The sequence below is a fragment of the Oryzias latipes genome, chromosome 7 (genome assembly GCF_053564925.1).
Source record: "Oryzias latipes strain Hd-rR chromosome 7, Olatipes_Hd-rR_3.1".
NCBI classification, from domain to species: Eukaryota; Metazoa; Chordata; class Actinopteri; order Beloniformes; family Adrianichthyidae; genus Oryzias; species Oryzias latipes.
This window is the reverse complement of record NC_136243.1, coordinates 13,850,589-13,878,352: the sequence shown is the minus strand read 5'-3', so window position 1 is coordinate 13,878,352 and position 27,764 is coordinate 13,850,589. Positions and strand designations below refer to the sequence as shown.

At 41.2% G+C, this 27,764-nt stretch overlaps 2 protein-coding genes across 5 annotated transcripts; one reads left to right on the top strand and one right to left on the bottom strand.

Moving 5' to 3' along the window:
- Nucleotides 1-1,740: 1,740 nt before the first annotated feature.
- On the bottom strand, nucleotides 1,741-22,918 carry ankrd52a (ankyrin repeat domain 52a). Of its 2 annotated transcripts, none has more exons than XM_078950248.1 (28): nucleotides 22,779-22,918; nucleotides 22,107-22,190; nucleotides 21,940-22,018; nucleotides 21,778-21,848; nucleotides 21,399-21,599; nucleotides 21,235-21,322; nucleotides 20,830-20,972; nucleotides 20,507-20,743; nucleotides 19,993-20,071; nucleotides 18,782-18,896; nucleotides 18,580-18,662; nucleotides 18,378-18,495; nucleotides 18,218-18,286; nucleotides 17,982-18,122; nucleotides 16,730-16,792; nucleotides 16,530-16,641; nucleotides 14,697-14,768; nucleotides 14,418-14,619; nucleotides 14,246-14,333; nucleotides 13,999-14,116; nucleotides 12,494-12,713; nucleotides 12,335-12,422; nucleotides 12,154-12,237; nucleotides 11,076-11,221; nucleotides 8,734-8,816; nucleotides 8,572-8,654; nucleotides 7,941-8,032; nucleotides 1,741-7,778 (listed from the first exon to the last, which is right to left on the bottom strand). In XM_078950248.1, exons 1-28 carry the CDS (start codon nucleotides 22,803-22,805, stop codon nucleotides 7,507-7,509), a joined length of 3,258 nt encoding a protein of 1,085 aa, XP_078806374.1. In that variant the 5' UTR covers nucleotides 22,806-22,918; the 3' UTR covers nucleotides 1,741-7,506. The 2 variants fall into 2 exon arrangements, with proteins under 2 accessions (XP_078806374.1, XP_004070934.1); XM_004070886.5 differs by having other exon boundaries at nucleotides 20,507-20,719.
- A 40-nt stretch (nucleotides 22,919-22,958) lies between these two features.
- Nucleotides 22,959-27,296, top strand: coq10a (coenzyme Q10A). Of its 3 annotated transcripts, none has more exons than XM_078950253.1 (6): nucleotides 22,959-23,093; nucleotides 24,066-24,235; nucleotides 24,981-25,130; nucleotides 25,213-25,405; nucleotides 25,577-25,678; nucleotides 25,859-27,296. In XM_078950253.1, the coding sequence occupies exons 2-6, from the start codon at nucleotides 24,099-24,101 to the stop codon at nucleotides 26,024-26,026; spliced, it is 750 nt and encodes a 249-aa protein (XP_078806379.1). In that variant the 5' UTR covers nucleotides 22,959-23,093; nucleotides 24,066-24,098; the 3' UTR covers nucleotides 26,027-27,296. The 3 variants fall into 3 exon arrangements, with proteins under 3 accessions (XP_078806379.1, XP_078806378.1, XP_078806380.1); XM_078950252.1 differs by lacking the exon at nucleotides 22,959-23,093 and adding an exon at nucleotides 23,220-23,333; XM_078950254.1 differs by lacking the exon at nucleotides 22,959-23,093 and adding an exon at nucleotides 23,666-23,807.
- The last annotated feature ends 468 nt before the right edge of the window (nucleotides 27,297-27,764 follow it).

Below are 27,764 nucleotides of genomic sequence, written 5' to 3'. Positions count from 1 at the left end.
GTTGAGTGGACGAGCCAACATTTTTTTATTTTTACTTCCCTGCCTTATTTTACAAAAGGTGCAGTGTGACTTTTTTTTTTTTACTTTTTTGATTGTTTCTCATCACATGCCCTGATTTGGAGCCCCCCCCAACTCATGATAGAAGCTCTTATCATTCAACTTAAACAGAAGATTCATTATTATCCCTTTTCTTCCCCCCCTGTGTCAATGAATTTAGGGTGTCTCAGCAGCAGATCTATGTCTGCTTCAAGCGCAAAACGGGGTGACATCAGCGAAGCAGGCCAAAAGAAATGATAATGAAATAAATAAGGACATGAAAGGGTTAAACTTCCAAAAATGTCACAGAACATGAACTTTACATCCGTTTCTATAGGAGGCTATTACTAATAGCACATTCATGGGGGCTTCAACTAGCAAATTCTCCGATATGGCTCTGCTTTAAAGTCATGAATTCTCAGTGAGAGACTACGCCCACGATGGACTCAAAGGAGGAGCACGTCAGTAAGGTGCACCGTCACAAACTGCCGCCTCATTTCAGCTCCACGAATACTTGAAAAGTGATTCGGTTCAACGGTAAACACTGCCAAGTGTCTCGCACATTTTGATTTCCTTAACGTGAATGCATTCCCACCCCCAAGCGCGCGCTCCCCGATAAAACATCTTCTGCTGGTGAAAACAAACGGCACTTTCGAGGGGAATGTTGGTGTTTTTTTTGTTTTGTTTTTCTAAAATCACAATCACAGGGCCTCCAGGTTACAAATTCTGAAAACACACAGGCTATACAGCAGTTATAAATCTCATGAGTCTCTTAACTGTACAAGCTTTAGGCTACACACTGAAAAAGGGAGGGCCACGGAAAAAAAAAGAAACCCCTAATGCTCAACATGGAAAACAATATAAGGCATTTTCTTTTTCCTGTATTCCTCATATTACTGACAGCAGGTCTAAATATTCTTGAGAAAAACATTTCATTTTAAGAGAGAATGCATATACACAACTACACATGCAAAGGAACTAGCTAGAAAACCAAAATTCAGACTACATCTTTAAAGTCCACTCTCAAAAAAATAAAGCACCTACTCCAACCCGTCAGCTTGTGCACGGTCTCGTGTCTATGCAGGCAGCTATTAAAGTTCAATCACAGTTTTCTAAACAGACTATCACACACACACACAGAAAAAAAAAGTAATTAGCGCCACCTGTCTGAATGCAAACGTGAGGATCGCTTCCGCTTCTGCACTTGCTACAGATGAGTGACTTTTGGTGTTGAGAAAGGTCATTTTGAATAATAATAGGTATTCCACTGAGGAAGCGATGAGAAACAAAAAAGCGTTATTGCACTTGTAATCTAGTTCAAACGACGTCAACTTGACAAAGAGGATGCCTTAATGTGGTAAGACAACAAATATTACTTTATTCTATATAATGGTCACACTGTTAACACTGCACACAGCTACTACTGCAATCCTACTTGTAGTCAGTCTAATCTACGTAAAAACAAACAATTTCCACAATCTTTTTTTTTTATCCACCACAGCCACAACAAAAAGTTCCCGAAATTTGATAATCAACGGAAGTACCGCCTCATTTTGGAACTTGGTACGCAGTGTGGCGCCACCCGAGAGTTAAAAACAATCAGAAGCGACGCTAGAATTCCAGACAATGGTCTCTCTGCAGTGACAATTCAAGCCTCAGTGTTTGCACCAAGAAGTGACACGTTTTCTTCCCATCTTTGCTCCGTTTTGGTCTGTTTTTCTTTTCTCCTTTATCATTTGCTTCAGATAGTCCCAAGGTGCCAGCTGCTTTAGATTTGTGCTTTCAAACTCCAGATCCCCATTCGTTCACTGTTAATGTGCCCCAAAGATCCCGTCAGTGAGGTGTAGTTCCTTCTGGCACCCTAAAGGGGGCGCAGAGACACCGGAAATACACGATAAAAGCAAAGACGGATGCAAACGTAGCTTTTTTTTTTTTTTGCTCAGATCACATGGAATTTGAATTAACAATGCTCAGAGGGAGTTTGAACCCATAGCGTCTTTTTTTTCAAATCATCAAGATAAGGCTTTTTGGGACATACAAATGGAAGACCGTACCTTTCGGTAGTAATAAATAAAAGGCACCAAACCACCACTGTGCTTGATATTACACAGGTCATGTTGGTACGGGGGGGGGGAATTGATAACCAAGTATTCAGGTATAGTAAAATACTTTTTTTTTTTAACTTACAGGAGGTAATTTTTTTTATTAGCTACCTTCGATTGCCAATGAATTTTCTCTGCTGTGTCTGCCTTTCACCAGAGACTATATCGGCTGACTGTAGGGTGTTGAGTGGTGTGAAATGACATGCACATGTTGAAAAGTCCCACTCAGACACACAAATGCTAAAAGGAGGAGTAACGTACATGACTGGCATTGTTAAACACAAGAACCTTTCACTTAGGATCAAACATCGTCACACAAAAGTTCACTAATGAGGTATAACCGCAGGTCCAAGAAAAAGTACAAGGTGCAGCCGACTGCCCCCATGTAAGGTAGGAAACGTGAGACATCTTTCAACACTAATAAACATCTGATTTAGGCTGGTTTAAGCAGTATTACACTATCCACAAGATGGATCACAAGATTTTTTTTTATTGGTTTCTTCTTTTTAAAGTCTTTGTTGGCATAGCTGTACAAGCATCCTTCCTGTCCAAAGATCTCCTTGAGGTACACCGCTTTAAATTCCCAGTATCGTTTGACTCTGGACCACAGAGAAGCCATAGTTGATTGTTTAAGAGTGAATTCTCAATTCATTCATTCACAGTGGAAAAAAATATGGCAATATCCCAACTTTTCAGAGCAATCTCTTCACCGTGGCAATCTTAGGAGTTATGTGCTACCTCACTGGATTTGTGTGCTTCTCGACACCTAAAAAAAATGTCCGAAAGATCTAACATAGCCAATTTTTTTAAGCAATCAAAGCAAGTAGCATAACTACAGCTGATGTTACCTATCAGGTGCTCTCAGGGTGTCATTTTTTATTTCGGCGTTTAAGGCAAAAGGCTCAACAGTAGATCAGAGTTGAAATTGAAATTCGCCATTTATTTCAAGTAAGAATCAAGACATCTATTGAGGCAAATCAATCCTATTGTGTATGTATGTGTATATATAGCATGCTTTTTTAGGACAGCAAATCCTTTTTTTTTCCTCCTTTGTAATGCATACATTATAAACCAACCAACAGATTGCTTTGCCAATACAAAAAGGGACTACAAACACTATTTTCCTTCAAAAATGCCCAATTGTTTGGAAAATAAACATCTACAGTACAACAGAACACTTCGATTTGAGTACTAGTATATTCCATGCAGTCGTCCATATAAGTTTACGTTTGACACAAATTGGTGAAGACATGCAACTCCAGACCTGTAATAAACCTGCCTACATCTAAATGTGTGGATGACCTAATAAATATGATTCACGTCTAAAGGCAAATCAAGGTTTCTATGGCACTAAATGGGTGTAGCTTAGGTGCATCTCGTCAAATATAGGCTGTTTACTTGTATGTGTGATCATATCTATTGTAGACCTTTCTGTCCCTCTAGTGTTTCCGTACTGTAAGGCAATCACAATTGGAATGGATGAGCGTGGACGTGAAATTCATCAGATTTTTTTTCTCCTCTGCCTTTTAGGCTTAGCTTTACAAAAGTCGGTGAATAAAGAAAGAAAGTAGTGATCCTTCTTGACAGCAGGTCTACATAATGCCAGAAAAAGAGGGGGAAGAAAAAAAACAAACATTTAGATCTTCAATGCAGGAAGACTACTACACATACTTTATAATAAGTACTACATGCTACCTTAATAATCCTATCCTTTTCAAGACAAATCAAGAGCAACAGCTTCAGATCGGGAGAAAGCCAACTGTTCTGCTCTAAACTGACCGTACATTCATTTCAGTCAGAATTCATGGCTCAGATTTGATGGTCAGACTGTAAACTGCTTGAACATATGCATAAATCCATTGCTGCTTTCCTAAAAGAGAGTTTCCTCCCTCGAGACATTTTGGCAAACAGGCCTCAATTGTGACCAAAGTTTATGACATTTAAAACCCGCACTTAGAATCTTCCATTGGCATTTCTGCTATGATTTACTGAATTGGCCTAAGTGAATGGCAGTGCAATTTTTGTGCTGCACACTTTTATACACACACACGATATTGCTACAATTAGACCTTTTCATTGCTCGACTCCAGACGCACTCCATGTATACTCCACTTGTTTTAACAGTAGTTGCATCACTGCTGGAACTCCAGCTCAATGCACGAGCAGTGGTGCATTCAAAGACAAAACGAAAAAGAGGGTTTAAAGGAATACTAACAAGATTCAGTAAAATCAAGAGGGCAAACGGCTCAATTTCCTGAACAAATAAGGATATCATATGAAAATCTGTCTAAACAGGTTTGTTGAACAGCACCTAACAGATGGCAGGAAAACTATCAAACATTAGTTATTAGAGCCTTTCTGGTGTCTTCTATTTATTTCTAAACCAACGATGAAATTCAGGCCAAATCCAAATTAACAAGTGGCTCAAAAGCCAAACCTTTGCCACTTTTTGGGATGCTTGCCCAGAAACAAAACAACACAAACACTTTTTTTTCCAAACGCACTACTGGAGTACAACTCTGTTGCAGCTTTTTCTTCTATTTTGCAACTCTTGCCCTCCTGAATGCCGCAGCAACACTCATGCATGTAAACACAAGCACATACATTTAATATGCTATATTTTGCACACTTAGAACCTGAATGTACTAAAGTGCCTGCTTGACTATCTAATTAAGTGCTGTGGAATCAGAGTTCAAAGATTGAAATGATAGAAAGTTCCTTCAAAAACAAAAATCAAACCGTTGACGTAATCATGATGCAGGGATCTGAGTGGATTATTAAATTCTCCCTGCTGCTTTTGTGCAGATCCTGAGATTACAAAACAGGTATGTTCCAGTCCCCGCTATTTATACAACTATTCTTCTAGTGAAAGTTAATTAAGTTAACCAAGGTTTAAGCTTACCAATTAGTTCCATTTCATTTCACTTAATCGCCAAGTTCAAATTAAACGCCCAGTTGACATTTACGTCACAAACTCAAGGAGATTATAATCAGTTTGAAAAAACAAACACGCAAACATAATCAAGTGAAAGCCTCATTTCTTTTTTTGTAGGAGTATTTAGCAAAACAGCCTCGCCTAGGTCCTCAACCGCCATCAAGTCAACTGATGTGTACATTTGTGCCGCTTCATTGCCCCGAGGGCATGAAGATCTAACCCAAATGAAAATCTGACTCAGCGTGATGCCACCATCAAGTTAAAAAGGAAAGAAAGACTCAATTAAACAGCCTAGATATAACATGTAAAAGTCACAAACAGCTCTAGTGGTCCAATACAATCATCTTCAGTATGCTCAGAACAAGGAAATGAGTCAATATGACAACAAACAGTAAGAAAAATTAATATTTAGATTTATGCTTTTCCAGAAATTAAAGAGGGGGAAAAAAATGAATTGGGTATTAGCCTAAACAATGTTCCCTCTCCTTGTCCTCTTAGCCCTATTTAATTATATTAGGAATATCAATTCCCTAATAAACCAAAACAATCATCCCTCCCATAACTCCAAACGGTGGTGCAACATTACTAACTATTAAATAGGGGGCAACAAAATAAAAATAAATCCGTGTCAGGGCTCGTCATCCCTTGCTATCAAACATTAACAGAAATGATGCTTTAAAAGAAGGCATGGGTCAAAAGGCATTTCATTAGGTGCCATCAAGGCGGTTCAGTGTGTTCGTGTCGACACTGACAGAAAATGCCTGGCACGCAGAGAGCCGTTAGAGTCAATTTCAGGTTAATTTTTCATGAAACAATAAGGGGGGGGACCAAACACATTCCAGGGAAACAAAAGCCCTTGTGACAGTGATTGTCTTTTCAATAACACTTTAAAAAATAAAAACCCAAAAGGCCAACTGAAAGTATTGCTTGAAAACTGTCCGATGAAAATGGCAGACAACGATAAATGTTCAAACTGACCTAAGCTCACCGCCGAGTAGCTGCAGTACAAACAATTCAGTTAAGACTAAGCCAGCTCCCAAAAATACTCCATTAGTGCGAGCCTAAAATCAGAATAGTCAGATAAACTTCAAAAATGCAAACACGTCATTGGTGCCTAATAAAAAAAATAAAAAATAAAAAATAGACCAAAAAAAAAAAAAACGGATCGCTCTCTTTAAATAATCAGGCCATTTAAGATCAGAAAACTTTTTTTTTCCCCAAAAGAAAGAAACACTGTTAAAAACATGGGAAATAAATTGAAATGGCTTGTTCTTTTATGTGCTCAGATATATGACGTTTGGATGAGGTGTTGTTGGCAGATATTACTAGTAAAGCCTTCATCTAGAAATAAAACAAGGCCTCAGTCAGTCGCTATCCTACAGGTGCTCTCCTCTACAAAAAGAGAACATTAACCTACGGACCCTGGGTGAAGATGAAGCAGCTGCTAAACATGTTGACGAGGTATTTCAAGATCTATTGTCTCTCTTTACACAGTACAGTTCATCTCAAATAAATAATTTATAGCCATAGTAGTGTTGATCAACTTTGGTCATAACTTATATGCTTAGAAACATTCTAAACACTCATTAAGCATCTTAAAGAGTAAAACAAAAAAAATTAGGTCAGCATTAAAAGATGTTACAGTGCTGACCCTAATGTGGTTTTCTTTTCTAGAGAAGAAATGTGAAACAAAAAACAAAACAAAAAAACTATTATATATATATGAGCAGCGTTTCCAAATGATCCTAAAATGCCAAACAATTCTAAGCTGCATCTTTGAAAGAACATTATTAAATGAACAACTTTGAGATGCTTTTTTCCAAATTTCAGACTGCTTGTCCTGTACCACAACAAGCATTGCACTCTACCGCAAAAGTTTAGATTTTCCCTTGTGTGGTTCCTTCATACACACATGAAAAAAGAAAAAAAAGAAAATAAACACAAACATCTTTGATCATTCTTTTTGGGAAGGCAGCACGTTCCTCTACAAGGTCACCACTACTGACTATAAACATGATATGACTCTTCTGCTGAATGATATGAAGACGGTTGAAACAGACACCTTCATGCTATTGGATTTTGGTTATATAAAGTGTGTCGGCATGGTTTTTAAAGGGTTACATGGTTTAGAGGCGGCCGGATTGTTAAGTATTTTCTTCAAATGCCTCGTCCAATCTGAGTGACCTTGTAGAGCAATTTGCCTGGATATATTAAGCACTACTAGGAGATGGAGGAAAGGGATCTAATTGCATATTAGGTTTGACTGCACCTCAAGAGAAGACCGAACGCTCACACACACACGGATGCACAAACACGTACATACAGAGGAAACAGATGTGTGGCTGGGTGCTGCCCTGGTCCTCTGGAACATGTTGAAAGTTGTCGCCCCCTGTTGGCGACGATAAAAGCTGGCTGGCGGCGGTCAGGGGAACCTCACTCAGACAGACACCCATCCAGGCCGACCGGTGTACCATGGTGGTCTTTGACGTAACCGTTGTGGAGGCCGTTGCTGGGCAGGGGGGAGCAGGCGGCGGTAATGCCGCAGTGCTTCAGCAAGTTGAGACCCGGCGAGGAAGAGACGGTGGGGGAGGAGCAAGAGCAGGAGGAAGGGTCCCGCTGCGAGAAAGGCTTCATGGTAGAAAGGATCAGGGCCAGGCAGTCAGCCACATCCTTGTTGGGCGCACAGGCCAGGGCCGGCGTGTGGCCTGGTTGATGAAAACAGACGTCAAGAGGTTAACCAAAGGTCAAAATAAAAAAGCTGACCAAAAGCAACTCAAACAAGGTGATATTTAATTCATTCAAATGATTATTTACAATTAAATTAAAAAAGAGCACTGTCAGCATGTGGAACCCAAACAGAACCTCACCTTCCTCATCCACAGCCAGAACCGTGGCTCCTCTACTGAGCAACGCCTGCACCACCGTAGCCAAGCCATTACGCGCTGCAAGATGGAGGGGCCTGGGCAAAGAAGGAGGGTGCTGAATGCTCAATTAACCAAATATTAAAGTGCATTTCCAGATCTGCATGTAAACAGACTGTGCAGGAAAACAAAGGTTTAGTGGAAATGGACCTTAAACGTTTGTTGGGAAAAAAAATATTTGGATGAATGACTTCTAGAACATCTCAAATGCAGAAAAAAACATTATAAAGTCAAGGGGTTTACTCAAAATTATCTTAAAAAGACCAAATGTGATAACATAAAATAGTCATACTAATGGAATCCTGAGCAGATAAAATGTTTATTCTAAACATGTTCATTTATTTTATTGTTTATTTGTATTTATTAGCAGTGAATTGAGTTCTTTCCACCTCAGAAGATACAGAGGCCCTAAATGATATCTGAATTAATCCAGAAGTTAAAAGGAACTTGATTAGCATTTAAGGAAGATGTTAAGCTCTAATAATTGCATTACTTTTAACTAAAATAACTTTTTTCCCTTCTTAGTCCTGAAAATCCCCACAATGTTGTACATTCAAAAATATTGTGATGTTCTCACATTTGCAGAGCACTGTTGGTGGCATTTATAAGAGTGGGACTGTGAATCTCTCCCAGAATCAGCAACGCACACATCTCATGGGCCTGAGGAACACAACAAGAAACATCTGTCAGACTCCGTCCCTCAGTGGCATCTTCAGAATCCAACAATGGCCTCCTGTACCTTGCTGCAAGCCAAGTGCAGGGCAGTGTTTTTGTTCTCATCCAGTAGTGTCAGGTCAGCCTTGGCGCGATGAAGAAGGATGGCTGTGCAGCAAAACACAAATTATAAACAACACTTTTTACATTAATATTAAAAACAATTTTTTTTAATATTAATACTAAACAGACTTAGTTTGCTTTACTGAGCCTAATGCCCAATGTTTGCCCCAATGAGTTCAAAGGGTGTAAGGTTGTCTTTGTTGTTTGCTACATTGTGTTAAAAAAAAAAAAAAGTCCTATAAATCAATATTGATTTGATTTATTATACTTGCAGGCATCATTAGTTGCCTCAGAGTGTTTCTGTCACAATGATTGGGATTCCAGTTAAGATAATTAGTTTCTCCATTTGAAAATGGCAACTTTACAGTTAAAGAATCCACATCAATGTTATGCTGCACTCAGTCCGGACGTGATTCAAGCGTCAAATTCCCACCGGCCGCCTCTTTTTGCTGGGCGTCAAATTTACTACTCGACGTCTGCTCCTGTTGTTCCTATGGATTACATTTGTTGCCACATCATGGCAAACATGGATGAAGTTGAGCGAGTAGCTTGGGTTTATATGTTTTGGAGAGCTCTACAGAGGCGCTGGCAAGCACGTTACCGTGTGTGGGTTCAGCAGATCCTTCAGAGTCTCTTTCAGTGCACTTCACTCCAGCAGTGAGAGCTTCACCTGGGTTAAAGCCATTTTACACGTTACATCTGTCTGTCTGTGGCCCAGTTTGAGCATTAACCCGAGAGGATCTCTTTACTATTCTCTCGATGAAAATAAAAACATCATCAGCCTATGGAGCTGAAGCGATCGCTATGACGCCACCTGCTCTGTCTGCCAGGCAACCAACCCGCTGCAGGCCAGCATAGTGAGCGCCGCTGACTAGGGTCCGACTGCCAGACACCAGGCAGCAGTGCTCGCTCGATCCCCTTTCTCTGCTCGCTCGCTACGCTGAGTTGCCGGAAACTGTCCCGGTCACTGTTGGGGGAAGGCGGGGTACACCCTGGACTGGTAGCCAACCTGTCACAGACCCATGGAGCTGGAGCTAGCGAACATCGCCGCCCAGGGTCCGTTGTAGCGGGCTCGATCGTTGGCGTCCTGTCCAGGGTGTATAGCGGCTTCGCTCAGCAGTAACCGGGACAACCTCTGGCAACCCGGGACCTCAACGGGTTGAGAAAATGGATGGAAGTTCAGGACGAAAATCCTTGCATCAAACAGCCATATTGGATTTATTTTTTCAACCATTTGATCGTTTCACCGAAAACGTCACGTGTCCAAAGCGGAGTCGCTGATTGCCATGTCAACCTCGCTGCGCCTGACACCCAAATCGAACTGCAGGACCTCAGATCGCGTCTGTACATTGACTTAATATTGAAACTTGATGCCCCTTACGCACAAATCTCCTCTGGTGTGAATGCAGCTTGACAGTGATGACAAATGGACAAAGGGTCTTTCAAATGTCTAAAGGCCCGTTCACACCGGGACGAATTTCGCCGGCGATTTTCGCCGACGTTTAACGCCTCGTGACTAAACAAAGGGCACCAATGAGAGTGTGCACACCGACGCGAAAAAACGCCACGCGTCAAAGCGTTAAAAAAAAAAACGCCTCGGGTTCGTTTTTTTTTTCCGACGCCTCGCGTTGAAATCTATTCGACCAATGAGAACGCCGCTTTTGCACACGTGTCTGGAGCTTCTGAAGTTACAGTAAAACACAACTTGGGGGCGCTCAAACACAAAACTGCCTTTCTGAGCACACATACCAGCGAAGAAGATAGACGTCAAGTAGCGTCTACACTGCCGCGAAGAAATAATGACGGACATTCTAAAATTTTCCCGAACCAAGCACCAGTTGGAGCTACTGGTGCTTGAAATATTCATGTTTTCTTTGTTTGATTCTGACAAGCGCGTAAATACTTGCTCTCTTCTTCTGAGTGAAAAGCGACTTTAAGAATCGTAAAGTTGCGCAGCGCCACCTTGTGTACAGGAGTATTTCTGTTTACATTAAGCGCCATCTAATGTCAGGGAATGAAATTGCATGTTCGCTCGGCTCATCGTCAGCGAAAATCGCCTGGGTTTGAACACAAAAAACGTGGCGAAAAACGCTGGCGAATAACGGCTGGCGAATATTCGTCCTGGTGTGTACGGGCCTTAAACCTGCCAAGGTCACCAAGTAAGAAAAAGCTGCTAGTTTTATTTCTGGTTTCTAATATTTGAAATTTGGACCCTTTTTAAAATCACTTTTTAATATTTGGAAAGAAAAAAAAAAAAAAACACCACAGTAATGTCTGATGACTTCAGGGATGTTTTGTACATACCCACAGTGCCGCTGTGTCCTTTGTCAGCAGCTACCATCAGAGCTGAGCGCCCACTGTTGTCCACTGCATTGATCTCTGCTCCATGACGAAGCACCAGCTGAAGTCCTGCAACATCTTCTGCAAAGGCAGCAGCATGCAGCGGGGACCTGAGCAGCAGAGACAGCACAACACGTTTGCAGGGCTGCTACAGGTTTCTACAGGAAACATTTCAGACTTTTTATAAACCCCTGAAGACCATTTAGGATATGAAGTGGGTTTTAACTTCTGCTTAGGGCCATAGTGACAAAAGGTGGAGTAGGGCCTTAAACGCAACCCCTCCATTAGTGTTAACACAACTGAGAGTGAACTGTTCCTTCAGCAGGTTGCATTAAATTTGCTTCTTGTGCGCTGAAAAACAAAGTTAATGTTGACCAAGGGCTGTGCTCCACCCCAACAGTTCTGCCCACAACTCTAATGAACAACTGCCGCTCTGCAGAAACTATGTCCCAGAAACAACTCTGGTTTTTGGATCTTGCCTAACAGCATAATCATAGTTAAAAGACCACTGGAAATGATTTTAAAATACATCACAGCATGACTGGAGTAGGTCTTTAAACACAGTAACACAATAATTTTAATAATTTTTAAGGTTGGTTTTTATATTTGATATAAGAATCACACAGACAATATGATTTTCTGGATTTTTTTCTCTCATTTGGTCCCTCGTAGTTAAGGTATCCCTATAATGAAAATTGCAGGCTTCTCATCTTTTTAAGTGGTAAAACTTGCACAATTGGTGGCTGACTAAATACTTTTGTGCACCACTGTACAGTATGTGGAGAAAAAAATAAAATAAATCACGTTGCTCACATTTTCCATGCTGAATCAGCGATTAAGGCAATACAATGGCTGCTTTGTTCAGATTTTTTGGTTCTAAAATATATAAATTTAAAAATGGAATTTAAAAAAAGGAGGAAAAAGTCCCAGATCTCAGGTTGTAATATTATACCAAGCCCTTTATTTTTTTACTCAAATTACAATGTATTCGTCACAAATCAACACTGCTCGGAGCATCTAAACGATGCGTTCAAAGGCTCACCTTCCTTTGGCGTCTCTACAGTTTATCACGTGGACTCTGGCAGATTCCAGCAGCCTCTCTGCAGCACTGCAATGGCCATTCATCCTGCAATTTCAAACACTCACTCAGTAAATCTACTTAAATTCACCTCCGTGTTATATTTTTTTTAGAGCTTGTGCATATATTGGAGGTTATTACTCACAGAGCACAGTGCAGGGGGGTGAATGGATTTCCCTCTTCATGGATAAATGTTTTAAGTTCAAGTAAAACCTCCAAACAGTCTTCGTGCCCTGAGAATCAACACATGAGGATGAATAATGACACAGAGGATGAGCATTCAAGTCAAACAATGAGAGCACACCTTTATAAGCAGCCCAGTGTAGGGGGGTGTATTGTTTGTTGTCCAGCAATTGATCCTGTGGATCTGCCGCCACGGCAGCCTGCATCAGACTCGACAATATCTCTGTTTGGCCTCTGGAGGCAGCATAGTGCAGAGGTGTCCTACCCTGGATGTCCCGACATAACGGAGAAGCTTTGTGCTTCAGCAGGGCTGTCACACAATCATCGTGGCCCAACACGGCCTGTGAGCAGACAAAAAACAAAAAACAAACCTGCTTTAAAACATTTGTCCAGAAATGTTTTTTATATTTAAAAGAATGTGACTTCATTCCTCAACTTACAAATCTAGAATTAGAGAATCTCTTAAACCAATACTTGTTTGAAAAATGTTTCCTTTGTAGTAAACTAAAAACAAACTAAAAAGGTGTCAGCTGCTTCATGACAACAAAATGTACATGTCTAAAAATGAAAAAAACAAAAGAACAGCTGCCATTATTCTAGTGTTCCCTCGTTTATTGTGTGTATTTTCCGAATCAGTAAAATGGGAAAAAAGCAACAGGAAAAAAACAACAAAATAAAAACCTTTTTTTTTTTTAAAGCTTCAAAACATAGATTTAATAAACCACATATAAAGCACTTCAAAAGACATAGCACAGACATAAATGTATTATTATATCAAAATATTTGTTCATCGAGGCCAATTTATAAAAACAAAACATTAATGAGATCTTTGAACTCAAGATATTCCTTTATATAAAAGATGTTCATATAAACAAAAGTGATTTGAGAACATCAGGGGATGTTAGAATTTACTACTTTTCATTCTTTCACTGTGTTTGCTGCTGCTATTAAACTCCTTCCACTGGTTCCAGAGGAGCAGCGGCTTTCTCCTACCACGGTGCGGGACAGCTGCTGCTCCGCACTGGGAGAGTCTGACTGATCTCTGAAGGATTTCAGCAACGCTTTTGTACAGTTCTTCAAAAATCAATGAACCTGATCTCTCATCACCCGCATCCTCCGCAATGAGGTCGAGAAAGGCTTTTTCTTGTAACCCTTGTGCTATCCTAGGCACTTTAACATTGGGAGTTGGGTCATCTAGACCCACTAGACAGTGCGCTGAACCTTTTTCTTCAATGATTTGTGACCTTCACTGGTGTCCATGGATTACATGAAATCTTTCCACCTTTATCCGCCTTTGTCATGGTAGGGAGAACACGTCAATGTAAGGGTGGGGTCATAGAATAGCACAAGGGTTAAACGGCAAAACCCTAATTGCAAGAAAACTGGAAACGCTTTTACATAAATCAAATAATGACTGGAGCGGGTCTTTAAGAAACTCACTAGCTTGCTTTGTCCTTTTTCCATAAACCTAATTTAATTTCCTATAAGAGCTAAATCCCTTTAAAAAGGTGTGGGTGTTAAAAGTGCATACTGTTATGCTGCTCTACAGCACAATAATGTTGTCGTTTTATCCAGCAGTGGTGCTGCTGAAGCCCTGCAACAGCCATATCCAACATTTATACGAACCGCTCTGTGCAAAGCTGTGCTGCCCCTCTTGTCCTGAGCATCTGGTGAAGATGCCCTCTCCAGCAGGAAGCGAACGCAGTCAGTGTGACCTCCAAGAACAGCCAGCATTAAAGGGGTCCTGATGGAGACAAATTCAAAATGAGATCTGCTTTAACCCGGGCATTCATTGATCAAATTAAAAACTAGCAATAAAATATTTTTTTGAGGATTAATAACCAAACAGTGTATTTCAAAGGAAACAACATACTGGCCAAATTTATCTGCCACATTGGTGAGATCCCCCTCCTCTCCATAATCAATCATCATGCGTAGGCAGTCCGAGTGACCATTAGCAGCTGGAGAGAAACGATTAAATACAGATGAAAGGAGTAAAAGGGAAAAAAGCACTTGTAAAATCCTGCTATTGCTAAGAGTTTTACCTGCAACGTGAATTGGAGTCCACATGAGGCGGTTGTCATTGAGGAAACAGGAGGCGCCCTGAGCCAGGAGCACCTCCACACAACGTACGTGGCCTTTCTGGGCAGCCAGGTAGAGAACGGAGCGGCCAGCAGCGTCCTGCATGTCAACGTAGGCTGCAGTCTCTGTGAGCAGCCGCAGAGCCTGCCAGTGGCCATTATCAGCCTGAAAAGGCAGATCCGGTCAGCAACTTCACTTCTCTTAAGGAACAAAAACATTTTAACTGTATTTGTGAGACTTACAGCAAGATGCAAGGGGCTGACAGGAATGCTGCTCTCAATGTCTCCAAGTGCATTGAAGGACATTTCCAAAAGCTAAAAGTAAGACACAGCCTTCAGAAATATCCTAAATTCATTATTAGCTTAAACTTTTTGTTATCTTTACATAACTGAAAGAGGGAGTAATCACTGCTCTACATATTAGTATGCATTACTAAACAGAAACATCAATGACAATGAGACCAGCAAGAGCCTTAATAATGAGTTAGCTTGTTTTAGTCTATTAGGTTTTGTGTTTAGTTTTAAGAAAGCTCGTCAAAATTATGGTAAAAGGTTTTATCTATTGTCAGAGTAGTTATTATTAGAATAATATTAAAGGTCCGTCTTATCACACAACTACACAACAGTACCTGCAGTTACATGTGCAGAATGTCGGATTAAATCGGATTAAAATTGAACTGTTCATGGGCCCAAAATAAACTCTATCCGATTATAAAAAACATTTACATACGCCACAATTTCCATCGTTTGGCATTTGCAGAACTATGTAAAATACGGCCATAGAAGAAGAAACAGCCAGTCCCGTTGTAAACAAACAAAGCTGAAGCACAGAGCGAGACGATTTTCTAAACGTGCTTTTATTATTGTTATGAATATTATTAAGGGCCTATTCACTCATAATTTTCTAAATCTGCACCGTCAGTGCTTTATTCATGGCCGAACAGACCCGGAACAAGGGTTAGGATTAGGCCAATACGTGCCAACAACCTTTAGCCTTGGATGCACTTAAAATCTGTGCTGGCAATGCCGGAAATTCACGCGATTGTTTTCACGGTTTCTCAGGACTCTGCGGCCTTTCTGCATTCAAAAGCCACCTCTGTTAGCTCACACACCGTCCCCAAAGCCGCTCCTCTGCTCGGAGACACGGTTCTCCTGAATCCAGCAGCTCGCTCACACAGAGCACCCGGATGGACTGTAGTCCGAAGTGTCCTCCGGACCCCACACGGTGACAAAGCACGCCCCCCCTGCCCACAAACATGAAGCTACAGTCCGGCTGCTCTGCTTAGACACATGGTTCATTACACGGAGCAGGCGACTGGTCCTGTTCGTGCTCCAAAGCCTTCTCTGGAGCGCTGTACCATCTACGCATGACGTCACACCAGCACAGAAATGACCCACAATCAGAATAAACTGTTTACATGCACCACGATCGGATCAACAATCGGCATAACCCACATGTCTCGATCGGAAGGAAATTGTGATCTGAATGAGTCTGGTCAGGTCAAAGTATTCCGAACGGCGTGTTTACGTGACGTCATTTTTTTCTGATCAGGCGTTTATTCTGAATACTTTTGTCCACGTAAACGCAGCTACTGTCTATTTGCTGTTCAGAAGCAAAGCTCTTAATATAAATATCTGGAATCACGTGTATAGAAATTTTTTTCTATGTTTTGAAGTTTGACTTGGTTTTCTTGCATTTTATTTCAAGTAAGCAGGAGGATCTTTTGTGACACAAAATGCTTTTTTTTTTTTTTAAAGGAACTTAAATTAAGCTGCTGTCAAGTAAAAAACAAATTAAACTTTTATATATTGAAAAAACTGAAACCAATAACGGTAATATTTAAAAGCTACAGTTTATAAATAAATTACTTATTGGCCACAAAAACATAAATATAGTGTCGATTTCTAAACAATAAAGTGGGACTTTGCAGCTCTCGCTGGGTGTTATTTATAATGAATCCGACCTAAACGGCTCTTGTAGTGTTGAAGGTCGAAAATCCCGAGCCTATACTAACGATGACACAAAACCCAAAATGCTTTAACTGAGTTGTCACTTATTTCAATTGGAAAACTCACCAGCTCCAGGTTCTGCTTGTTGCCATGGTAAGCTGCATAGTGAACAGCACTATAACCTTTTGAATTGACCATTGATGGATCAGCACCACTGTCCAAGAGATGCTCCAAGCAGCTATTTAAAGACATACAACAGCACAAAGGAGTTTTCCACTGACAACACTTAGGAAATCGAGTTAAAAACCGGTAAAACAAAAACTCACAAGTAAGACCCTTTTTCTTCCTCCTCCTCTTTTTGATGGTTTCCGGAAAAATGACGTTCAACTCTGCAAAGAAACAAGATGCAAGAGCGTCACCCAACAAAGAGAAAGACCATAAAAGAAATGACAGTACAGTACCCCTGATTATTCGCGTTTCAATATTCGCTGATTTTTGTTTCACGCTACTGCCGCCACCGTGTCCAGCACTCAAACTGCACTGTAAGTCGCACTTACAGGTATGATTTTTTTTCATAAAAATGACAGTGCGCCCTGTATATCGGTATATGGATTCATTCTGGTTGTGTTGACTGATGTCGAAGCAACATGGAGCGCTGTAAAAATGTCAGCTGCAAACAAGGTTGGGTGCTTGTTAATACGCTAATGTGACTAAAGTAGAGCAACGTTGACTGTGTGTTTTGTTTTGTTTTTTGCTGCAAAAAAGGGGTGGGAATTAGCGTATCTACAATAATGTTTGTTTTAGCCGCATCAGTCTGCCTTTACATGCTGCAAACTAGGAGTACTCGCTTATTGTGAGTACTCCCAGTGGCAAATTACTGAGAACGCAGTAAATAAATTCTGGCTGATGGACTTTTCTCTTACTTGCTTACTGCGCCTTATAGTTCAATGTGCTTTATATATGACAAAAGTTTGAAATTGGAGCATATGGTGCTGAAAAGAGTCACAACAGAACATGATCTGGGCTGGTTGAGCTCATATTTGGGTTCTCCGACTACACTTCACTGAACCCTTGAAGTTTACGCCCTTTACAGGAAGCTACAGCAACATGACAGCCCCACAGGAGTTCACTTTACTACCCAACATCAGAGGAGCTTAAATTCCAACAACTAACCAGCTACACTTCAGCCAAGGCTGTGATGTTTTTGAGTAAATTACAGAATACGAGTCCAGGTCAATTAAAATCCTCTCCTATTTTACTAGCAACCCGACGAGGCCCCGTTTGTGGTATAATTTGGGGCAGAAACAAAGCCAACACTACCGTCATTCACCACCTGTTTGCATGCATTGTTGTTGCTTCCTCCCAGCTTCATGTAAACTGCCCAAATTGACAATAAGGATCTGTTTACAACAACAGTATTTTGACTCAAACGGAATCGACATTACACATAAAGCGAATGCTGCTGTTCCATCTTAAACTATTTTCTTGCGTATCCTTTTTTCTCTTGATTAAAATATTAATAAAAATATTCAGATGAACTGAAACATGACAAAACAGATGTGGGAATCTTTTTCCAACCTGCCGAAGGCTTGGGAGGCAGCAGAGTAGTGCAGGGGAGTACAGCCCGTCTGGTCCGATTCATTGACCTCAGCGCCAGCGCTAACCAGGGTCACCGTGCACTGGTACCTCCCATTAGCAGCCGCATAGTGCAACGGTGTCCTGAAGGGGAAGTGCAGAGACACAAAACATAAAGCAACTCTGAATAGATGACTGAGAGCTGATCGCGGTAAAAATAAATAAATACAAGAACTGACCTTCCCATTATGTCCCGCTTATTCAAGTCGGCACCGCTACTTAAGAGCAAGTTCAGACATTCAACATTTCTGTAGACAGACATTTGTTATTTAGACATTAATTAAACTGATATTATGACTTAATAACATTTCTTTTTGTTAGGAGATTGAGTTTTAGTACCCTCCAGAGGCAGCAGCGTGTAGACAGGTCCTCCCAAAGTTGTCAGGGGTGTTTATTTCAAACCCAGCTGATAGTACGTGCTCTTTACTCATAGATGAAACAATACTATACAGCTGACCTGTAAAGTAATGAGGAAGCAGCAGGTGCCAGTGATTAAAGGTAATGCTCAAGAGATTTGGGAAATGGTATCTATAAAACCAACCTGAGGAGAGTAGCTTGCGACAACAGTCTGAAAACCCGTACAGCACAGCTAAGTGCAAAGGGAACATTCCATGGATCCCACGTCTACACAAAAACAGCAAGAAAAACAACATTCACTGAAACAGAGATGTGAAGAATCCAAACGGCATTACAGCAGATTTACCAGCCCTGTTTCACTCGACACCAGTGAGCATAGACGGTACCTGGCTGTGTCTGCTCCGTTGGTCATCAGAGTGCTGATCAGCAGTTCATGGCCATACTTAGCAGCAACGTGGAGAGGAGTATTGCCATACTTATCCACACAATCGATATCCCCACCTAAAGCAAAACAAAGCACACATTAAGCAGAAAGCTGACCCTCCTTACATCATGATTACTTGTTAAAGACCAACTCCAATCATCCTTTGATGTTCTCTGAAGGTAATCCCAGTGAACTTTTACTTATATGGGTGTCGTTTTTAGACTAAAATCAAAAAACCTGTGTTGTTTTCAAGGACATAGTCTATGCAGGGAGTTGTGGGCAAGACTGCTGGGGAGGGGCAATCCTGCCCCCCTCCCCATTGCTGGGAGCTTTCTGTTTACATGCATTCCTGCTAGCTTACGGCCCCTCACACCCCCAAACTGACATTACCAACGATCAATATTGGAGCTATCCAAGCTGTTCACTTTTAAGCTAGATGCCAGCCCAGACGAGGAAAATGAAGACGTACATGTAGAGCTGTGACGGAACAGTAATAAAAGGTTTCCCCCACAACAACAGTGACAGATTCTTTATTAAACCGCTCTGGAGTAGAGCTGTGACGGTGTGGGATTTTTGATCACCGCTGTGATGAAGCAGCAAGAGCCGTAGAATCCTCTGCGTAGCGCGCTCAAGAACGCACGCAACTTGTAATGGAAATGAATACAATGGAAATGAATAATTAGAACGCAGTAAATATGTCGTACTTCCTTGCGAAACTTCTGTTGTAGAATGAGGATGTGTATGTGCTGTGTGAAAGAAGCGGGAGGGCGTGCAGCACAAGAGGGAGTGAGAGGCGTGGAGCAGGGAGTGAAAGAGAACAGTAATAAAAGGTTTCCCCCAGAACCCCTTGAAGTCTGAACACAGGACTAGCAGAAAAAGTAAATTATCAGCAAAGATGATGTGTTTATTATTGTTCCAATCAGGCACCATATGCAGAACTTAAAAAAAAAAAAACGTGCAGTGATGCGGTTATCGTCACACACATGGATCCATTTGTCTGCAAGTCATCTCCGGATTCAATACTATTTGAAACTCAGAAATTCCATTTTGGTCTTAATTTTCTTTACATATATCCTCCATCATATGAAGAATGCCACAAAAATGTGTAAAAAAAAAACACACCAAAAACACAATTTTCATCGTAGTTGGTCTTTAAAGTGCAACCATACTAACCATTTTGAATGAGGATTTGAGAGCGTGTGAAGCGTCCATGAATGGCTGCCATGTGAAGGGGGCTCTTTCCTTCTTTGCTCTGAAAAAGACAAGAGCCGAAATGCATCCTTAGTGCAGGCAGCAACTTCAATGGCTCACACATTCTGAAAAAATATTTTGTTTTTCTGTCACAATACATCATTGTAAAAGTTTCTCAAGAAAAAAAAAAACTCATTAATTCAGGCACTTTCTTTTTTGCATATTCTCGCAACATTATGTTTTTTTGGTAATTAAAGAGGAATCTGTTTAATCTGGATTTTTTTTCTTTAGTTCTCGACTTGTAGCAGCTTCTATTATGGGATTTATTTACATCTCGCTTCATATGAAATCTGTTAAAATTATTTATTAACAAGCCAAAATTAAAATGAGTTTAATTTCTTTATCTAATAATTTAAGTTGCTGACACTAACCACATTGAAAGCAGTTAGTGTGACGAGAGAAAGAAAAAAATAAAATAAAAAGGCTGATTTTGTACCTGCTGGTTGACATCGGCCCCATTGTTGACCAGCAACTCGAGACAAAGGGCGCCATTGGTGGAGACAGCAGCCAGATGCAAAGGGGTGTAACCACACTTGTTGGGCTGGTTGACGTTGGCTCCATGGTTCACCAGCTCTGTAGCCACAGCTTCCTGCCCCATGTAGCAGGCCATGTGGAGCGCAGTGTTTCCAAATGTGTTCGGCTCGTCAATCTGATCGAAAAACAACACAAGCCTCTATTTGACACGGTCAGATTCATGGAAATATACTACTCGATTTGATTTTACTGAAAAGAACAAATAAAACAAAACTGGGCTCTCACCTCTGCTCCCATCCTCAGCAGGTATTTTACAATTTCGATGTGACCACTTGCAGCAGCAGCATGGAGAGGGGTGTAGCCCAGCTTATCCTTGCAGCTTTTGTCATTGCTGCGAGATAACAGCAGCTTCACCACCTCCAAATGCCCTGTGAGGAACAGAGAGTATTCTTTTGTTTTATATCCATCCTATTTAAGCCAATTTCACAGAAACGACAGCTGTAAAAAAAAAGAAAGGAGCAACAGAAAATATAACCGATGATTATGGTGGCAAATACTACTTTAGACTAATGCAAATTATCTTCCATGTTAGTGCTTCCCATCTTGGTAAACCTCAACGGCATCATTTCCTGTTATGAGGATAAAGCTGTGCGAGGAACACAACTAGAAGGAAAGTTCAAATTTGATTACCCAAATAAGCAGCACAATGAATAGGCTGTCTTTCTTTCTTATCAATGGCACTCAAATTCGCCCCTTTGTTCAGCAGCAGCTTCACCATCTGTAATAAAAATAAAATATAAATAATATAAAGGAATAATGATGAAAATTTAGGGTTTTTTGTTTACAACGCGTACCTCCTGGAACCCACTCTGAGCTGCATGGTGCAAGGCAGTTCGGCCGGTGCGGTCTGCTATGTTCAAGTTGCTCAGATGAGAGAGGAGGGCCTCTGCACAGCGGGTGGCACGGTTGGCAGACGCAACGTGCAGCGGCGTCTGCCAGAATTTGTCCCGTGCATTTGCCTCAGCGCCGCGCCTCAGCAGCAGACTCACTGCCCTCTGGAGTGAAAAACAAAGGTCGTCATCATGGGTTAAAAGTTCCTGATAAATCCTAATCATAACCCATACACACAAGCGGCAAAATAGCATCTTAGATAACTGATTACACCCATAAACCTAAAGGAATAATCGCAAAGGGGAGTCATGAGACTCAAAAATAATTAACACCAAAGCTTACTTCATTCCTGGAAGCAGCTGCCCTGTGCAAAGGGGTCAACCACACTTGGTCTTTAACGTTTACACTGGCACCTGAAAGACACATTTTCACATTTAAGCATTTTTTGCAATTGATTAGATACTCAGACAATAACTTTGTTATTAAAAAGATGCAAAAATTCACCCGATTCAATGAGGAGGTCTATTATATGGACATCACCCACACAGGCTGCAGCATGAAGTGGTGTGCGTCGCTCTTGGTCCTAACACACAGAAATGCAATCAGGGGGAAATACTTTACAATGATGATCTACACCAGTTTAGTTGTTCGTTTGTATATATTAAACATACCAGTGCATTGACATCCTCCGTTTTGTGCAATAACAGTTGAACTTCTTCAGCATTACGACTGAAGATAGCCTGGACCAGAGGAGGCTGCAAAGCAGACATGCAGGCTGAATTACTGCTACGGTAATTAGCCCCACAAAAAAACCATACCCTTAGCCTAATGCCATGGCACCGTTGCTGAGGCTGCTATGTCAAATAAGAAAATTGTACGTTTTATTATATACATTGTGGAGGAAAAACATGAATATTCAGAAACGCAGCAAAAAAATGAAACAATTTGTGTGTTCGCTAATAAATTCAAAGCGTTTCTCTATTTTTTAATCCAGCAAATACACCGAGCCACGGTTGAGGCCTAAGGGCCTAGCACTTACGTCAGCTAACAGACTAGCTTTAGCTTCTGCTAGCCGTGGCTGCTACGGAGCTGGCCCTCACACAGAGCACGCCCCAAGCGACACCACCAATATGGATGAGATAGGAAAGTTGAGCATTAAAAATTAAAAGAAACACTATCGGACTGATGCAGATATCATCCAAATTAGTCACTGTGCTCTACAAAAAACGCACGGAATAGACATATGTCCGGTTAATACGTAGTTTGCTACGCACTAGAGCAGGTCCTTCTCAGCAAATAGACTGCGCCACTGTGCGAACACGGAGCGCTTTATTGTAGCGTACCTGGTCTGCAATGTTGAGGACTCCCATCTCCCAAACTCAGCCAGGACGGAGCTCCTTCATGAGGATTGAACTTGGAGGTAAACTGTGGTGCGCTACTGAATCCACCACTCAGACTGCCCCCATAGCTGGATGCAAACAGTTATGCGGCTCCGATCTGTCACTGTTGTTGTCTGTGCCCAGGGTCTGATGCGATGATGCTGGCTACGGCAGCGCTGGTCCGCCTACAGGCGTGGCGGGCTCGGCTCTGCCTGGTGCTGAGTGCTGACACCGTGCGACTGCGAGCTGTTGAGTCCTGCATTAACCCTTTTGGGAACGGTTAGAACCACACTACAAATCTTAGAGGTCAATTGATTCTATTCAAACTGTGAGGATAGCAGAGGTCGAGTTAACAACTGTGGTTGCTGTGAAATCCAGTGTCGGATACAGTTTTTTTTTTTAATCTGAGTTAGACCAGGTGACAAAAAAACGCACTTTTTAAAACTCGCATTTCCAAAGTCAATTTCTTATTTTCTTTTTACCCCACACGCCACGCACCTAAACTGGTTTCCAAGAAACGTGAGTTTTTAAACCAAGATAGGAGCATTTAATTAATTAAACCGCTGTATGTAGTGCCGACTATATAATTATACATATTTCACTAGCCAGGCGCTAGGCTTGTTATGTACTCATTCTAATCTCAATGAACATAAAGAGTGTTTGAAATTCTTTATATTTTACTGAATATTTTGTCACAAATTAGGAATAAAACATATCCTAAAATAAATAAAAACCGAGTACGATATCGTGATAAAAAAAACACATTTCCTGGTATTTTGCTCCAAACCAGTAGGTGGCGGTGTTTCGCCAGCCGTAGAGCCGTTGCGCTAGGAAACAGAAGAAAAAAAACTGAGGAACACTTTGTTCATTACCGGCGTTTTATTTAGAAGCAGAAGGTCGTCTGCTGTTTGTCGGAATTTGACCGAATTCTTGGTTAGAAATAACAAATACGGCGTACTTGTGACGGAGTTGGTGTTAACGAGGCACAGGGATGTGAGTTTTACTGAAAAATACTAAAACGCGGCTATACGTCGCGTTTTCTCGGGCTGTTATGAAACATCGTTAGCGGTTAGCCGCCGACTACTATCCTGTCGTTTAGGTTCGGAGCTAAAACGTCGACGGTTCGAGTCAAGCTAAATCTTGTCGGACTAAAATATTTGGGCTCGATTATTCAACCTCTCCAACGCTGTGGGTTTAGGGCTGGTACTTACCGTGACTGAGATCCGGGTCTCTGCGGCTATTTCGACCTAGGACCTCCCTTAGACGGACGCGGTGGCTGGTTTGATGGCAGCCACAGCCGGTGCCCGGAGGTTACCGATGGGTGTGCGGACATTCAGCGACTTTCTCCAGATCGCCACCGTGGGCTCCCCTCGCACGTGTCGTCCAGCTGTGCAAAGAGGATGCCTCAGCCAAAACATCAGGTGAGCGAGGGGATGCTTTAGAACCATTGGAGCCAAGAAGTACCAAAAAAAGGACATTAGATTAGTTAAACAGAGTTTAGAAGTATATTTTCCTGCTTTGTGTTTGCCTGGTCTGGGTACGTTTGATTTTGTTTATTTAAAAAAAAATGTTTTTTAAAATTTTAGTCATTATGACGTCAATAGGGCATTTAAACTTAAGTGATGAGTCAGTGTATGTTGTGAAAGACAAAATAACCCACCAGTTTTGGAATTTCTTTTAGATCAGAGTGATGAACAAACAAAACGCAGGAAGGACATTATGCTTTGTTGTTGTTTTCCCCCAAAATATAGTTTTATCGTTTCCCTGACCAAGAAAATAAAATAAAATAAAGTCAATCTGATAACTAATACCCTTGATGCTTTCTAGCCACATTTTTATTACCACATGACCCCATGCTTGTTTTTTTCTTTTTTAAATTCCAAAAGGGTTTGTTTACTTGCTTAACTGTTTTTTGGTCACAATAAGACTAGACTTTTTCAGGAAGCAGCCACCCAAAAAGCATCCCAGCATAACCTTTTATAAATGACATAAAAGACCTAACTCGGAAAACACTAGTATTGTTCAAACACAGACCTTCCAGAATCTCCAGCTTCAGCTCGCTGAGTGTATAAATTCATGTGGTACCTAGAACTAGGACCTGATTTTTCCCACGTTTTTCTTTAGTACATAGTTGAGGTAAAACCATTTCTGCTTCTATTTTTTTAGACACCTGTCATCGTGTGGCATTTTGATGACCAGAACTCCCAAGCTGCTTTGTGTTCAAGAATGGGATGCGATGGCGGCTGCTCCTCAAAGCAGAAACTTCATCAGCCTCACCAACAAGAGGAAGGAGTACTCGGAGCGCAGGATACTCGGGTAATATTCCGTTTTCAGGCAGTAATAAAGGCATTTTCAACAGCATGCAATGCATTCCCTCACTTTATGTTGGTTGTTACAGGTATTCTATGCAGGAAATGTACGACGTGGTGGCCAATGTTGATGACTACAAGCTCTTTGTGCCTTGGTGTAAGAAGTCCCAGACCATCATGAAAAGAGCAGGTCACTCCAAAGCCCAGCTTGAAGTGGGATTCTCTCCTGTGATAGAGAGATATACCTCCATGATCACTTGTGTTAGGCCCCACCTAGTCAAAGTAAGTAGCCAGTTGTGCCGTGAATGAGTGAATAATTGATTTGTAAAGTGGAACCAACTGTTGCTAAAATGTACAAACAGGTTGATGTAAACTAAGGCTTACTTGAGTCTAAGTAGATAGTATTTGCAATGGCTTTTTCTGTCGTTTTTTAAATGACATTTTGGCTTTTAGGCAGTGTGCACGGATGGAAAACTGTTCAATCACCTGGAGACGATTTGGCGCTTCAGTCCTGGCATTCCTGGTTACCCTCGCACCTGCACTGTAGACTTTTCTGTAAGTAGTCTGCTTCTTGGAGAAAATTACCCCGTAATTCTGTTCATTAAAATGAACTTTATTTGTTGTTTACCAAACTGGATTGAGGAAAGTTTTTTTCCTGTTGCTGCTGTGTTTCATGACTGCTACTTTTCATCATCTACTAAAAAGAACCTTTTTTTTTTTTTATTACTTTAACAGATATCCTTTGAGTTCCGCTCCTTGCTGCACTCCCAGTTAGCTACCATGTTCTTTGACGAAGTCGTGAAGCAGAACGTTGCTGCGTTCGAGCGGCGAGCCAGCAAGCTTTACGGTCCAGAGACTCGAATCCCCCGAGAGCTGATGTTTCATGAGGTCCATCAGACGTGATATCAGCAACCGCCTGCCCCTCTCATCTGGCCTTAATCCATACCAGCTTTCATCCTTTTGGCCCACTCAGACCTGCATGATCCAAAATAGTCCAGCCCTCGCAGAAAGCGCTACACACAAATAGCGGTAATCGAGGAGTCCCAACTCTTGTAAGCTGGAATTCCTGCTCCAAAAAGTTCCAGCTGATCTCTGCTCTCCTGTATAGTGGCGTCCACTCTTTTCAGCCTCCTCCTTGTTCAGCAGAAGCGGCCATTATTCTCGCTCTGTTGCAGTTACAAGCTGTATTTATGCAAGCAAATGAGTAAATCAATTCAACAAAACATTTCTAGTGTTTGTTATTGAAATGAAACACTTGCAAATAATTATTTTTCTACTAGGGCACAGAGGCCCTCTGTGGCTTGGACCTATTCTCAGGTTTCATAGGTTACTTTGACCTGATCATAATGTGCTTGTGACACATCGGCATGTCAGTTTCAGCACTGGGATCAGCTGGACATACTACATTCTTCACTTTTCCTTTTACCCTTTGTTCTTCAGTTGTTACTATATTGTTTGAAAGAAAAGTAGTGCTTCTGCTGCGCAAAATTTTCATTTTATTCTTTTTAATTTATTCAGAGGTGGAAATTTTTTTTTAATCCAAGCTTGTAAACGGTGCCATGTTTTTGGAACGCCAAGCGTGCTTCTCACTGTGACAGTATTAATGCTTTCATTATTGTCATTTCTTCACTGGCAAATTTGGTCTCATATAAACCGCTTTGGGGGTTTAGCTTTAAACTCATCTGTCGTGCTGTGATGATTGTAATTTTAAACATTGAGACCTCACCTACCACCTGTCATCAATGCCTTATTTTCAAAGCCCCTGTTCAAGAAACTGTCAGCTCTTTGAAGCCAACCACATTTTGCACAACCCCCCCCCCCCCCAAGTAAAGTCATGAAAATGCTGAAGGTTCTGTCAAAAAAATGCAGCTGACAGGACCAGACCCAGCCGACGCAGTTTATGTAAGACAGGCGGCTTTATTTTTGATATTTTACGGTTGAGATTCCTAAAGAAATGGAGGATGGCACTTTATGTGATCACTTTTGATGCTGCTGAGAGTTTAGATGAGAAACACATTGTGTACCCAAGAAATGATCTATTCCAAGTCATCCATCTGTACATTTTTGTGGTCCATATTTTGGAGGCTCTCAGGAGAATGACACTCTGTTTGTGTAGGTTTTCATTATAAAATGTGCATGTGGGCTGTAGAATAAACCATTACATATATTTGGAGTTTTCTGGTTCTTCTGTGAGTTTTTTTTCTTTTAAGAAAAATGCAGGCGTGTGATGAAATGCAACCACCATGTCTTTGTGGAAAATTTTACATGGAAGAATATTTGTAAAAACCCGCGCTCATGAAAGTTGTTTTCAAAATGTTCTTGTATCTTTATTATGAAGGGCATAATAGAAAGTGAGAACAGATGAGGTTTATGGGATAAAAACAGTATAATCTTAACGCTTTTATATTAGATTTCCAGTTTAAAAAACATTAACTGAAACTAGATGCGTCAGTTTAGCCTAAGTGGATTTGTTTTCTTTAAAGTCATTTGATCACAATTCAATTCAAACATTCTAGCTCCTCATTAGGAATCGGTGATCTCTACATTTTCCATTCTTTGGATCTAACCAATGGCAGGTGAACTTTGTTGCAACATCTTGGTTAAAAGAAGGGCGCAGCTGACCAGCAGGAAACCAGAGTGG